Source organism: Eutrema salsugineum, unplaced genomic scaffold, assembly GCF_000478725.1.
Source record: "Eutrema salsugineum unplaced genomic scaffold, Eutsalg1_0 scaffold_10, whole genome shotgun sequence".
Lineage (NCBI taxonomy): Eukaryota > Viridiplantae > Streptophyta > Magnoliopsida > Brassicales > Brassicaceae > Eutrema > Eutrema salsugineum.
In genome coordinates this window covers 2,478,063-2,492,000 of record NW_006256908.1, presented here as the reverse complement: position 1 = coordinate 2,492,000, position 13,938 = coordinate 2,478,063, and the positions used below count along the sequence as shown (strand labels likewise).

Below are 13,938 nucleotides of genomic sequence, written 5' to 3'. Positions count from 1 at the left end.
AACCGCCTTTGTAGACCTAATGTCTCCCTTCGTGATCTGCTAGTTAGGGAAGCTCATGGCGGCGGTTTGATGGGACACTTTGGAGTGGCCAAGACTCTTAGTGTGGTCCAGGATCATTTCTTCTGGCCGCATATGAAAAGAGATGTGGAAAGAATTTGCGGCCGATGCATCACCTGTAAGTATGCGAAATCCAAAAGTCAGTCCCCAGGTATGTACACTCCCTTACCCATTCCTAGCTCTCCTTGGACGGACATTTCTATGGATTTTGTGTTAGGATTGCCAAGAACTAGGACAGGTCGGGATTCTGTATCTGTTGTGGTCGATAGGTTCTCAAAAATGGCGCACTTTATACCTTGTCATAAGACTGATGATGCGTCTAATGTGGCTGATTTGTTCTTTAGAGAAGTGGTTAGGTTGCACGGAATGCCTAGGACTATAGTTTCTGACCGCGATGTTAAGTTCCTCAGTTATTTTTGGAAAACGCTTTGGTCAAAACTAGGTACTAAGTTATGCTTTTCCACCACTTGCCACCCACAGACCGACAGCCAAACCGAGGTCGTTAATAGAACCTTGTCTGCACTACTTCGTTCTGTTATTAAAAAGAACCTTAGGACGTGGGAAGATTGTCTACCACATGTAGAATTTGCTTATAACCATGCGGTTCATTCTATTACATTGTTCTCCCCGTTTTAAATGGTTTATGGTTTAACCCTCTTACTCCTCTTGATCTTACGCCTTTACCTTTGTCTGAGCGTGTAAGTATGGATGGGAAGAAAAAGGCCGAGCTTGTCAAGCAGATTCATTAGAAGGCCAAGCAGAACATTGAAAGGAAGACCGAGCTTTACAAGAAGCATGCTAACAAGGGCCAGAGCCAAAATGTGTTCGAACCAGGCGATCTAGTATGGGTCTATTTGAGGAAGGACAGGTTTCCGGAGGAAAGAAAGTCCAAGTTATTGCCTCGTGTGGATGGTCCTTTTACGGTCCTTGAGCGGATCAATGACAACGCCTACAAGATTGATTTACGAGATAAGTACTTAATCAGTATCAGCTTCAACATTTCTGACCTTATTCCCTTTGTCGCAGATGGACCAGACTTGAGGACAAGTCCTTTTCAAGAGGGGGAGGATGATACCATCATGGACCCGGAGGACGACCCAGACAAGGGAATCGAGGTTCCGGATGCACATTTGGCCGTACCGGATGGACCTATGACGCGATTCAGAGCTAAGAAGCTGGCAGGGACGGTTCAGGCTGTACTTAATGGGATCAAGATCGGAACAGGCGACCCAGCATCACCCAAGATTGTGACCGTGCTCATGAACGCCGGCTGTAACTAATCTGGTCCGGGTAATGGCTTAATACTCATTTTCCTTACACCCGGGTTTGTCCCAATGGGTTTACCGGGTGGGGTTTTAATGAGGTTAAGTCCATTGCCCATCTCTCGACCCAGGTTTGTTTGCGGTCTGGTTCATGGGTCGGCAGCACAAGAGTCATTTTTCGGCTTGGCAATTCAAGAGTCAGTCAAAGACCAGCCGAAGAGTCAGTCCATAGCTTATTTATTTCAGTCAAAGACTTTATTAATTTTTCTGTCATTTTCGAGTTTATCTCTTGGACTACTCCGCCTGCTATATAAAGGCTTGTACCCCTTCTCATTTTCGCCATTCACTTATCAAATAAATCTGAGATTTTCTCCTTTGTTCTTTTGAACTTTTCAACTCCTTAGGTGGTTAGCCTCTTGAATCATTTTGGTTTATCAAGTTCAATCCATAGAACTTGACGCAGCCTTCGCCTGCAAAGTTTAAGTTTCCGTTTGTAGTAATCGGAGCTTAGGGATTTTCAGGAACTCATTTCCCACGCCCTAACATCCTTTTACCGGCGATTTCTTTCTCTTTGCTCCATCCCCTTGTTCCAAGTTATTCTCCGCGAGTTTGGGCCTAAGGATATTCAGGATTTATTCTCACGCCTTAGCATCTGCTCCGAGATCCAGCTGGAGTCAAGGATTTATCAATCTGATACCGACCAAGTGTGTGCCGTTCTTTGGGAATTCGTATCATCCGCCTTAGCGGCTTAGCCAGCCTCCGTCTCCCAGATCCGCCTCTACTCTCTGCCGGCTCAACTCTCTGCTCTGGCGAGCAACCTACCGGTTCTCCGAGCCTCCTCCGCCGACCTTACAATCTCTCATCAATTTGTCCCCTACCTGCTGTTTTGCAATGTAAGCCTGGCCTAATATGATTTTAGTGGGCCGTAGCCCATTATGCTTTGTTGCCTTAGGCCCATTTCCCACCACAACAAGGTCCAAAATTGCAATTGTTTTCTTCTGCGATTTGAAGACAGGATTGCTTCCACCTCCGGCTAAGTCTCAGTCCTAGCAGCTCCGAGCCGTCCGGTACGGCGAACCTCGAAATCCAGTGTCTACTTTTTCGGTCACATCTTTGAAGAACCAGTTCTTTTTGACAAATCCTTGAGTTTTGATGAAGATGCTCAAATCATCTACTTTTGGTCCTTTAGGTTTATCCAAGTGGGGTAAATCTAACCAAATTTCCTCCTGTTGGGCCAGGAGAGATCTATTTTCACCTCATCTTCCTCGGAAGACAGAACCTTTCCACCAATTTCCCTCTTTATGAGAGGTACTTTTCCAGCAACCTTCTTTGTTATAGAGAACGTCTTTAAACGCTCAGGCCCGATGGTATCACGAGCTATAAGTGTTGTTCCTTCGCCTTTAACGGCAGAAGAACTGAAGATCGATCAAATTAGAAGCCCTTTTGAAGAAGCTTCCGGTTTTTATCTATGATTTAACCTGTCTAACCTATCTCCTTATTGTATTGTCTTTCAACTTTGTAACAAGTGGTTTCTACTCCCTGGCAAAGAGTATTCTGTTTGTGGCTTTCGTAATCCCGGTTTAAATTAATATAATCTAAGTTTGAACAAAAAAAAAATGATAGTTCTTATTTGAAATATTGCTAGCTAACAATTTAAAACTGTAAGAGACTCAAACACACAAGAGATAAGTTCTAAAAATTGTGTTTGGGTTGATACACCTTTTGATCTTCCCCGACCAATAGCGCTCTTAGAACCGCATCGCAAGTACCATCATAGTGGACGATTAAATGTCCACCTTGTGGTATCTCATGATATTTGATCCATGGTAATTTCTTCAAGATGCATCTATGAAGTTGAAACGGAACCACTTTGTCTTCCCTTCCGTACCATATATGAACTGAGCTCTCTTCAGTAATTCTTACATCAGCCGGATCAAAGTCCCATTGCCCAAACCCCGCCAAGAAATCATCTCTTAGAGTATCAAACACATTCCTTTCCCGTAGTTTATTCTAAATAGGCAAAAAGTTAGACATTATTGTTACTACTAAACCTGAAAACTAAATCGAACCAACCAAAATTTCTTACAACAAAAGCCAAACCAACTTTGTTCTTATACCGAATAAGCAGAACATAATCAGGCTTAATTAGTCCTAATGTAATAAAAGTTTATATTATAATTAAGTTATTTGTTACCATAGTAAGGGGAAGTTGGCTTTTTCAGGCTGGAACTTTCAGAAAATGTTAAATATATACTTAAACTTATACATGGTGCTTTAACATACTTCATCTATGTTAACATTTAAATTTCATCCTTAAACATTGTTTTAGTTTGAATTTCATCCTTAATCTTTGCTTGTTGTGCTAAAACCAATTTTTATCCTAACTCTGTTAATTATTCTGTCAGCCTTGGTCTATGTGGCATCCACGTAAGTGAGGAGATCATATTATTCTTTCTCAGTTTTAGAATACACAAACGACATCGGTTAACCCATCAAGTTATCGATTTTTATAAAACCCAATACGTAGTCGTGTAGTCTTTAAAAATTGATAAAAAGATATTACTTGGAAAATACTTAAACATCGATATAACCTTTTATATGCTCGTCTTCTTCGTCAAGCTAAAGTAACAGAGCGATCAAGTGTTTAAAAACCCTAAATATTGAGTTCAGTGTTTAAGTGGTATAAGCTTTTGGTTATCATCACTTACAGCTTGGAGACATGAGGTAAACTTTCAAATAGTGATTTTTTCTTTCTATATTTGGCTTCGATCAGATCGGTTTAAGAGTTTACACAACGTAGATACGTTTTTTGTTCTAAGTCAATATCTCAGTTGACTTGGACAAGGCCTGTATATGATGTTCTATTCTTACTTTGTTCTAACTCTGTTGTTTTAGTGAGAACGAGGCTGTGTTTCAAGTTTATCACAATGGTAAATTTAAGATCTCCATTGACAACGGAACATCATATGTCGGAGGCGAAGTCCACACACTCATAAGCAACCCGGCATCACTGTTTGTTAATCTGATGGAATCATTGATCATTTCTTTGAGTGGACAAAGAATTTGGTACAAACTTCCGTTTGAAGAACTTGCGGATCTGAAGGTGCTCGAGGATGGGACTGCAAACTTTAAAAAAATGTGTGATGCTGTGTTTTGGACGAAAGCTGCAGATGTTTTCTTGGAACGTGAAGATTTTCTTGAAGGAGTTGATGCTGTTGTGGATCAAAACAAAGACAATGGTGCTGAAAACAGAGCTGCTTTGCATGATGAAATCCCTGCGGAAGAATCTGTGTCCGAGGAAGATTCTGAAGCCGGTGAAAACAATGGTGACGATGAGAGGGTTGATGAGGATGGTATAACTGAGGAAGAAGAGCAACAGCCTGATAATTCTGAGGATACTCCTCCGAATTCAGATGATGAGGATGGTGGTGTTCAAAGACGATTTCTGGCTTGCAAAAAAGGGAGTGGAGAACTTCAATTGGCTCAAGTGTTCGACAGTATTGCAGAGTTCAAGGAAGCAGTTGTCGATTATGTCCTCAAGGAAGGATACAACGTCAAGTACACAAAATGGGGATCAGAGCAGTCTCGGGTGAAGTGTGCACTTGGTGGAGATTGTCCATTCGTAATCTACTGTGCTTTTGAGAAACCAATTGAGAGGTACATGATTAAAACCTTTGTCAAGGAGCACACATGTATGAAAGATGGGCATAGCAAGGTAATAAAAGATGGTGTCATCGCTAAATTGTTCCTGAATGACATAAAAAAAAATCCGGATTACAGACCTTCGGATATGCAAGATGCATTTGAGGAGAAATACAACATTGCTGTCTCCAATGACCAATGTAGGAAAGCTAAGAGAAAAGCTTTAGACATTATTCAAGCTGAACACGATGAACAGTTTGCGAGACTTAAAGACTATAGACTCGCCTTGATTGAGTAAGTTTCTTATTCGTACCAGTACAGTGTTCGATTTCTAAGTGTCCCAATCTAACTTTTAAATTTGTTTTTTCTTATGCAGCTCCAACTCGAATTCAACCGTAGAGGTACGAACGGTGAAAAACGGTGAGGGCAAAGAGATATTTGATTGTTTCTACGTGTGCTTTGCCAATCTCCGAAAGACATGGCGTACTTACTGTCGTCCAATTATTGGATTAGACGGTTGCTTCCTGAAAAACAATGTAGAAGGCCAACTTCTTGCTGCTATCGGACGCGACGCAAATAACCAGTTTTTTCCTGTCGCTTGGGGTGTTGTGAAGAAGGAAAACACAGACAGCTGGCTCTGGTTTATAAAGCTGTTGAAGAATGATTTAAACCTACAAGATGGTTCTGGTTTCACTATTATCTCTGACAGACAGAAGGTTAGTAGCTTCACATTCGTCTTTGTCTTTTATAAACTCAGTTTTCTCTGTTTCTCACATTCTTTTTTTTAAAGGGTTTGATTAATGCTGTGGATCAAGAACTGCCTAAAGTGGAGCATCGGATGTGTGCACGCCACATCTATGGCAACCTGAGAAGAATCTATCCAGGCAAAGAGTTGCCTAAAGCTTTGTTTTGGGCTGTTGCGAAGAGCTACAATATTGGAGAGTATGACAAAGCAATCAAAGAGTTCAAGGAGTTTGATTTTGGTATTTATGAAGAAATGATGAAGAGGAATCCCCGTAACTGCAGTCGTGCTTTCTTCAGTTGCACATCAGTGTGTGAGGATGTCTCCAACAACTTCTCTGAGTCATACAACAACTCAATTAACAAGGCCAGATCGATGCCACTAGTAGAGATGTTAGAGACTATTAGAAGACAGGCTATGATCCGTATGGATGTAAGAAGGAAGAAAGCAATGAAGCATCAAGGGAAATACAGTCCCAAAGTGGCATCGACTATAAAAGCTGAAGAGAAGCAACGCATGTATTGCAGAGTTATCCCGAGTGGAAATGGTGAGTATGAGGTGAAGGAACATACCGTGAGTTATACTGTTGACATGGTTGCCAAAACTTGTGCTTGTAGGCGGTGGAATATGACTGGCATCCCTTGTCGTCATGTCCTTAGAGTGCTTCTGTATAGGAAGCTTGATCCCCAAGATTATGTTTCGAATTGGTACTTGACTTCAAAATGGAGAAACCAGTATAGTAATCCGATCCGGTCTGTGAATGGCATCGATCTGTGGAGGAAGTCTGGTGAGACAAAGATCCAACCACCACCAAGAGAAGAGTCCCATGGTCCTAATAAGAAGCAGAAGAGGATAAAAGGAAAGAATGAATCCCCAAAGAAAAAGAACAAGGGAAAAGAAGTTGTGGAAGAGGCTCCAGAGAAGATTGTGAAGCTTACTAGAGAAGGAAGAATCTCTCACTGTCGAGGTTGTGGTTCAGTCGGACATAACATCAGAAAATGTCCAACCACTGTGTATGTTCCAAAGCCGAAGGTGACACGCAAACCAGATGTCGTTGAGTGCGGTGATGGACCAAGTCAAACACAGCCATCACAAAATGGAGAGTGAAGGTGGTGTTTAAATTCTGTTTACAAACGTATTTTGAAACTTGTTTTGGTGCTTAACATGTTTTTTTTTCTCCGATGATTTTGCAGTGGGTTAAATGTTCATCAGGTGGCATTGAGTTCATGGAGAAGAGTGGTGGGGTTACGGAGTCTGTTTTCTTTGATTTTATGAAACTGTCGTGTTTTTCATTGATATTTCGAGATGGAGTTTGGTTTTTTATCCTGAGATCAGACTATTGCTTTTAAAAGCCCATGTTCATGGCTTCTGTGTTTGTTTTTTGGATTTTGAGACTCATGCTATTACTTCTTGTTTTCAAATCTCTGGTTCTCATAATGACATTGGTTGGTACTTTGTTCTACATTGTTTGTCATTGTCCCTGATTTTGGTTTTAGTTCTCGTTATGTGAATTCCGAGCTCTTGTTCCACGAAATTCTTGAAAGAGCGTTTAGACATGGTGGCTTGTAAAAGCAGAAACAAGAACAAGAGGAAACACAGCAATTGAATAATCATGTGAGATCAACTTGGTCAAAAAGATCAACCAAAAAACAGAGATCATGAGATCTTTCTCACTCTTTTTTGATTTTGTGTTTCTATTTCTGGGCGTGGAGAGTCTAAAACAGACTAGATTACTCTGGAATTTGATATTGACAATTTTAGAGATAATATCAATACGAGAGAGAGAGAGAGCTAGAGAGAGAGAGAGAGAGAGCTAGAGAGAGAGAGAGCTAGAGAGAGAGAGAGAGAAATTGGAATTGTGTAGATTTTTCCAGCTTAGACGTGTGAGGAGAACTTTGTCGTTGAAGGTAAAACTGAACCCAAACCATACATGACCGAAACAGAGGACATGCCAACACACACATACGACATGTACACCATACATGATACATGATATTGTTTGATATACGTTTGTCATTGTCCCTGATTTTGGTTTTAGTGTTCGTTATGTGAATTGAACAAAAATGACCACAAATTAAAATTGAACAAACTTGAAAAATGATGAAGGCTTGTATTCTCATCACCAAAATATAATCGAACCTGAAATAAGAAAATGCCAAACACTATACATGAAACGATGACCACTTCCACTAAACCAACTCAACACAACACAACATATAATCCTAATGGTAAATGAAAAACACGATTACAAGCATCACCAACCCACAAAACATCACATTTTTCATCGAACTAAGGCGTGCATTAAGATTCTCAATCTCATTTTTGCAGCAACTGACATCAGCTTTAAGCTCTGCAATCTCTTTTTCAAATCCAGTGGCTTTAACTTTCAATGCTTCAATTTCAGAAAGAAAGCTGTCTGCTACCGCCTCACAACTACTCTTCTTGCTTTGAACATCTTGAAACTCTTTCTCTAATCTCTTCACATCCATTTGCAGTTTTTCAACCTCTTCTACAATAGAAACATCTGTCCACTTGAACAAATGTTTGTTATCCTAACAACAGTACAAAAAATCGATTTATATGGGTCACTGCAATCAAAATAACGCACAAATTAATGAAAGGAGACTATAAAATACCTCCTTCGATCCATACGGACAACAGTAGAAGAGTCTCCCAGGATTTTGATATGTCTCTGAGGTTCTGATAATTGATCCTGCACCATATCGACATTTCTTCGGTATGCCTCTTCCTTGCTCAGTCTCCTGCCGCTTTAACGTTATTCCTTCACAAAATACAGTGTTAAAAGACAGGATTTCTTAGTCATCAGATATAAAAAATTGTCAATTCCTCAAAAATTTAAACACCCAAAACATAAAAGGAAAAATTGGTATGAACTTACCTGAACTGCTAGAGGAAGACATCAAGCTCTAACAAGAATTAAGAGATTTAAGAACTGGATTTTCAAATCCCTAATTCATCTCAGATTAATGTCGTCGAGGGGTTGAAGACAAAGATGAGACAAAACGGCGTTGTCTGGATTTTTTTTACAAAATCTTCGAAAACCAAATACGACATGTTACTTATGTGGCGGCCACGTAAGCGTCATCTGACGGAGAGTTAACAGAATTAGGATGAAAATTGGTTTTAGCACAACAAGCAAAGATTAAGGATGAAATTCAAACTAAAACAATGTTTAAGAATGAAATTCAAATATTAACATAGATGAAGTATGTTAAAGCACCATGTATAAGTTTAAGTATATATTTAACATTTTCTGAAAGTTCCAGCCTGAAAAAGCCAACTTCCCCCTTAGTAAGCATAGGAAAGCCTGTAATTCTCTTGAGTACCTCAATGTCATTGCTATTGAAATAGAGTTGATTGCTTTCAAGGACCGAACTAGTTGATGGGAAGAGTTTCTGACTGATCCACCAATGTAACAGCCCAGGTGCATATTTTGATATCCGAAAACACCATTTTATAAGTTCTCTCCTGTAATCTTTCTTTATAAGCTTCTTAGAAAGTGACGGCCATCGGTAATTCACTACCGGAGCTACAAACGCCACTCCCGCTAACCTGGAAGAAATCTGGTACTTAAGCCTCGATAATTTGTTTGTGTGTACATGTTTTTTTTGTTGTGTTATTATCTATAACAAATTTTGACAACAGTTACATGGACGATTATATGATAGACAATTCTGTAATAAGTTTTTTTTTTTAATTCCATTTGCATATACGTTTAAATTTAAATGTTTTACTATTTAAAAAGGTGAACAAATTTCAAGATCAAACACATAAGTTAAATTTTGAAACGATCAAAGTTTTATGTTATTAATTAATGTTATGATCAAGATTCAAGCGCATCTTCTTTTTGAGGGAGTTGGTGGATAATTTTTACCTGTGAGGTATGTGTTTAAGGCAACTCCAAGTAGGATATGATCCCATGGAAACTCCAATTAAGTAAAACTTGGGTCCTATCTGCAACTGATGAGCAAGTTCGTCTATGTCCAGTGCTTCGCTTTCCAAAGATCGTTTCGGGTTTGGATCTGAATCTCCATATCCAGCAGGGTCGTAGAGCAGAAAATATACGCCTAGCTTCTCTATCAACTCCTAAAAAGAAACTAAATCCCGGTGAGATAAGATAGTCAGCTTCACCAAAACCTAAAAACCCACAAAAGACCAAAATAACCTACTTTTGAAGCAGAGAAGTTCATTTCTTTGGAGCTTCCAAACCCATGAATAAGAATGATCTTGTATTTGGCTTCATCCTTTGGAACACCTCTCTCTTTATAAGCTAGGAATCTCCCATCACGTAGCTTAATTCTGTTCATTGAATCTGAAAGTTGATTCCTCTGTTTTCACAACATGAGTACACTGTAAAAAAAAACTTGTAGACCAAAACAGTTTTCTGAAGGAAGTGAAAGAAAACGTACCGGGCAAGACATCGATGACTTTGATTCTCGGAGGAAGCTAAAACTGGTTGGAAGATCTCTTTTGGGTTTTGGACTTTGGGATGAGATAATGGTTTCTTGAAGTGATGATGCAAGATGAGGAAGAAGTGTTGAAGAAGAAGAAGAAGTAATTATCCTCCTTGTTCTTCGTTGATTCAAGTTGTGCAATCCAAGACGCCTCATTCTTGTATGATTTGTGAAAGTTGAAATTTCATTTGATCCCAACAAGCTTTAAGTTTTTTTTTTTTTTTTTTAACAGCACGCTTTAAGTTGGACTAGGATAATACCAGCGCATACGCGCGGGTTTTCTTTATAATAATTTGTTTTTTTATTCGTTTTTATTCACAAATTTTAGGTGTTATATTTTGGTGAAACCTACTGAATGAAAACTTTATATATGCCATCAAATTTTTATGTATTTAATGGTTTTGGTAAGTATTTTTTTTTTGACAATTTTAAAAAAGAAAAAGTGATGGAATTATAGGAACATGAAAACCTATTTTTAACCGTTGTATTCAAGGGTATGTACAACAATCGATGAAGACGTTATTTTGACACTCGTGTATTGCTTAACAAATATATTATGGTATTAAAAATAACAGAAATCGTGTTTCCTAGACATATGTATACCCAGCAAGCAAAACCATTCTAATGTTTGTCGTGTGAAATCATTGAATCACACTGAGTCACCCAATTTTATTTAGGATAACTACATATTAAAAAACAAAGCAAGTCTCCTACAACATATGACAACCGCGGATTAATGCTGATGCAAAATTCACATATGCTTCCACCAAATCAGGTTCTTGGTCGCACATATATGACAAATTTATTCCCATCAGTGATGAGGCCTGGGGAAATCTCTCAAACGTAGTGGTAAACAAGGACCAGTATTCCTCCTTGTGACAAAATTCATCAGCAATTACACAAACTGAAATTGAAAGTGCGTGGAAAGGTGATCAATAACTGACCTTGGGTATAATGTATATAAGCTAGCCAGTAAAAATCACGGGTAATGAATCAAAGCTATCATCTCAATAAGTTTTTTCCAACAGTGCAGCTAGTACCTGAATTAGGAAGTCTTACCTGTTCTTATGTAACATTCTTGGCTTTGAAATGACAGAAAGTTTTTTGATACAGTCCAGTACACTGGGTAGTAGTAGCATAAAGTGATCACCTGTAAATAAAGCAAATAAATGGTGTGAAAGTGTCCAGTAACTAAGATCGAGAGGCTTAATTTGGAGCCATAATACTCCAAAATCATATGCATAGTCAGAGTCTTACGGTAAATGATTCTTGAAAATAGAGAAGTGTTTCAGTCTCTAAAAGGTATAGCTTTGTATTCTATGGATGTAACTGAATAAAATAAGGAGATAAGAAGTTTGGAACCTGACCATTGAACTGCCACTGAAAGAGTACGGCATACTGCTGCAGCTAAACTGCCATTCTCCATGTGTTCAGACCTAAAAAGCTTCTCCAAAATGGGACAGAATACAGTCAACAAAGAAAGAATTGGACCATCTGCCACATAGACAGATGACAGAAACGTCGAAAGGTGGCTGAATACAGTTCCAATCCTGAATCATAGAATAAGTGAAGAGAAACATCGTCAATATGATACTCTTACCCAGCTTTCTCACCTTATAAGAAAACTACCAGAAAGTGCAAGCTACTAAAGATTTTGGTACGCAGTTTTCAACCCTACTTAATAATGCAGGTTATCAGAAAAATATATGTAATGCAAAATTATGGCAATGCTTTCATTAATGAATTGAAGTTCCAACGCCACAATTCATCAAAAGCTACTAAATTCTAAGGCATCTAAACAAAAATAGTAAATACAGCAGTCACAAAAGTATACCTGTAGAGGCCTCTTGTAACAGAGCTCAACATACGTGTGTAAGTGCCTGGACTCTGTCTACCAGAAGACTCGACGTCATCATCTACGTAAAACCATAAAAGGTATTAGTCAAACTCAGAGGGAATTATCTGTGAAGAATTAGCTGATTGCTTTTCCATAAATGCAGAGAATTAACAAACATGTTACTTGCACACAAAAAAGGATGATGAAGAACTCTGAAGAATAACTCTTGAGCATATAAACACTTACAAGTTTCGAGAGAACTCCATAACTTGACGAAAGCAATTGCGTTATTAATTTATTTTGTAGCTCTATGTTAGCAACAGAGCGAAGGATCACAGTGATAGCGCTAATGACTTCCTCTTCATCTTCCAACGCCAAATTCTACTGCTCCAAACACTAAGAAATGATAAAAGCATCATGATTCAGGAGATAAAATATATGTATCAGTGTAACTTGAAACTTGTTTTAACAGTTACGAAAGGGGAGCATGAAGCTGATACCTCTCCTATCCACATTAAGATGTCTAAATTTGATGATTCCTGGAATACAGCTGGGGCATCTTCACAAAGTCTACACAGAGGCTTCAAGAAATAACCTGAAAGCACCATACAGATTATTAGACCAATTGATGTTATAAGCATACCCATATCCTAACAGAAGACTGAAAAATACCAATCGGAGGTGAACTGGTACTGACGAAAGTAGACTTACAGCAAGGGTCTGGCATTACTTGGGAAAACAGAGGTCCATCTTGAATAGGAGCCGACAACATCAGCCAGTGATGTGTATACCTAAAAGTTGATTATTGTCAAATGTTGTTTGCCTTAACATTATGAACTGATATACGACACGTATAAACCCCTTGAGTTCGCTGGATGGCCTAACGGAGAATGCAGAAACCAATTGCATGATCAATTAAAAATCAAGACCCTCTCCCTCTTGCAAGATAATTTCAAATCCCAGCCCATCTATTTGGAAATTTTTTGCCTTTCAGTTAACCCAGAAAGAGCTTTACCCCATCTTATTCCCATTGCTCATAATACGGAGTAGCTGAAACTAACACAGAATTTTCCATTAAACAATGTGAAAATGCTTTTAAGAAAATCACTTTTGAAGAAACAGTAAGGAGAATAAGCTCTCAGATTCCTAAATTTGTCAAAGACCAGAGGCTTAATCTTATCCCATCGCTGAAATATGTCTCCAATTCGATCAGATCAGACCTGAAGGATGTCTCCACTTTTTTCCTTTAGCCATTGTGTAATGTCGAGAAGCTGAGGGATGTCTCCGCCGATCAGATCCGCGCATAGTAAATTAGTAATACCCAGATAAAAACTTTGATGATCGCTTTCAAGGAGTGAAGCGGATAGAAGAGATAATCAAGGGTTTGAAGGTTTGTTATTTTTTTCCTTTTCTAAGCACAAAAATTTTATGGAAAGAGAAAGAGAAATATGCAAAGTTTTACTGAGGCCATGGATTTTGTAACTCTTCCGCTGGGGGAGAATGAGTCGTCCGATTTTTGATTTTGAAATCCGATGAAGTTTAAACTTAGGATTAATAAAACGACACGACATAAAAGGGAGATTAAGGAAAACTGTTTAAGTTTTTTTTAATTAAAACTAAAGGACACGTGTCATCTTCACAGGTGATGACGTGTCAGAGAAAATTCATTTTTATATATAAGATTTACATTTTCCCAGTTCTTTTTGTTTTTCATTTAGGATATCCGGATATTCCTTTGTTAGAATTCTTTTTTTTTTTTTTTTTTTAAGTTCTTCGACCCCGTCTGAGTGTAATCAATTACTACCCTCATTTTCTTGGATTGCAATTGTAAAATTTTTCTGGGGATGAATATGTGACAACAATTAATAAAAACAAATATTTTCCTATTGAAACTACACCGTGAATTTTAGATACGTGAGAAAA

General features: G+C 38.6%; 1 protein-coding gene and 1 long non-coding RNA gene across 4 annotated transcripts; both read right to left on the bottom strand.

Moving 5' to 3' along the window:
* Window positions 1–2,367: 2,367 nt before the first annotated feature.
* On the bottom strand, window positions 2,368–10,351 carry LOC18026641. Of its 2 annotated transcripts, none has more exons than XM_006409702.2 (5): window positions 10,134–10,351; window positions 9,894–10,052; window positions 9,599–9,810; window positions 9,012–9,276; window positions 2,368–3,329 (listed from the first exon to the last, which is right to left on the bottom strand). In XM_006409702.2, exons 1-5 carry the CDS (start codon window positions 10,332–10,334, stop codon window positions 3,012–3,014), a joined length of 1,155 nt encoding a protein of 384 aa, XP_006409765.2. In that variant the 5' UTR covers window positions 10,335–10,351; the 3' UTR covers window positions 2,368–3,011. The 2 variants fall into 2 exon arrangements, with proteins under 2 accessions (XP_006409765.2, XP_024003995.1); XM_024148227.1 differs by having other exon boundaries at window positions 9,051–9,276.
* A 328-nt stretch (window positions 10,352–10,679) lies between these two features.
* LOC18026640 lies at window positions 10,680–13,445 on the bottom strand. 2 transcript variants are annotated; one of them, XR_002896526.1, is made up of 8 exons: window positions 13,236–13,445; window positions 12,727–12,806; window positions 12,516–12,610; window positions 12,262–12,411; window positions 12,013–12,094; window positions 11,546–11,728; window positions 11,238–11,328; window positions 10,680–11,082 (listed from the first exon to the last, which is right to left on the bottom strand). It is a non-coding gene; the product is annotated as an uncharacterized LOC18026640 (long non-coding RNA). The 2 variants fall into 2 exon arrangements; XR_002896525.1 differs by having other exon boundaries at window positions 12,727–13,445.
* Between the last annotated feature and the right edge of the window lie 493 nt (window positions 13,446–13,938).

Excerpts from the sequence above, each read along its gene's own strand:
- LOC18026641 (XM_006409702.2), bottom strand. The coding sequence starts at position 10,334 with ATGAGGCGTCTTGGATTGCACAACTTGAATCAACGAAGAACAAGGAGG. Across the intron at positions 9,811-9,893 it reads TGAACTTCTCTGCTTCAAAA|GAGTTGATAGAGAAGCTAGG; the intron begins GTAGGTTATTTT and ends GTTTCTTTTTAG. Across the intron at positions 3,330-9,011 it reads GCTTTCCTATGCTTACTAAG|AATAAACTACGGGAAAGGAA; the intron begins GGGGAAGTTGGC and ends TTGCCTATTTAG.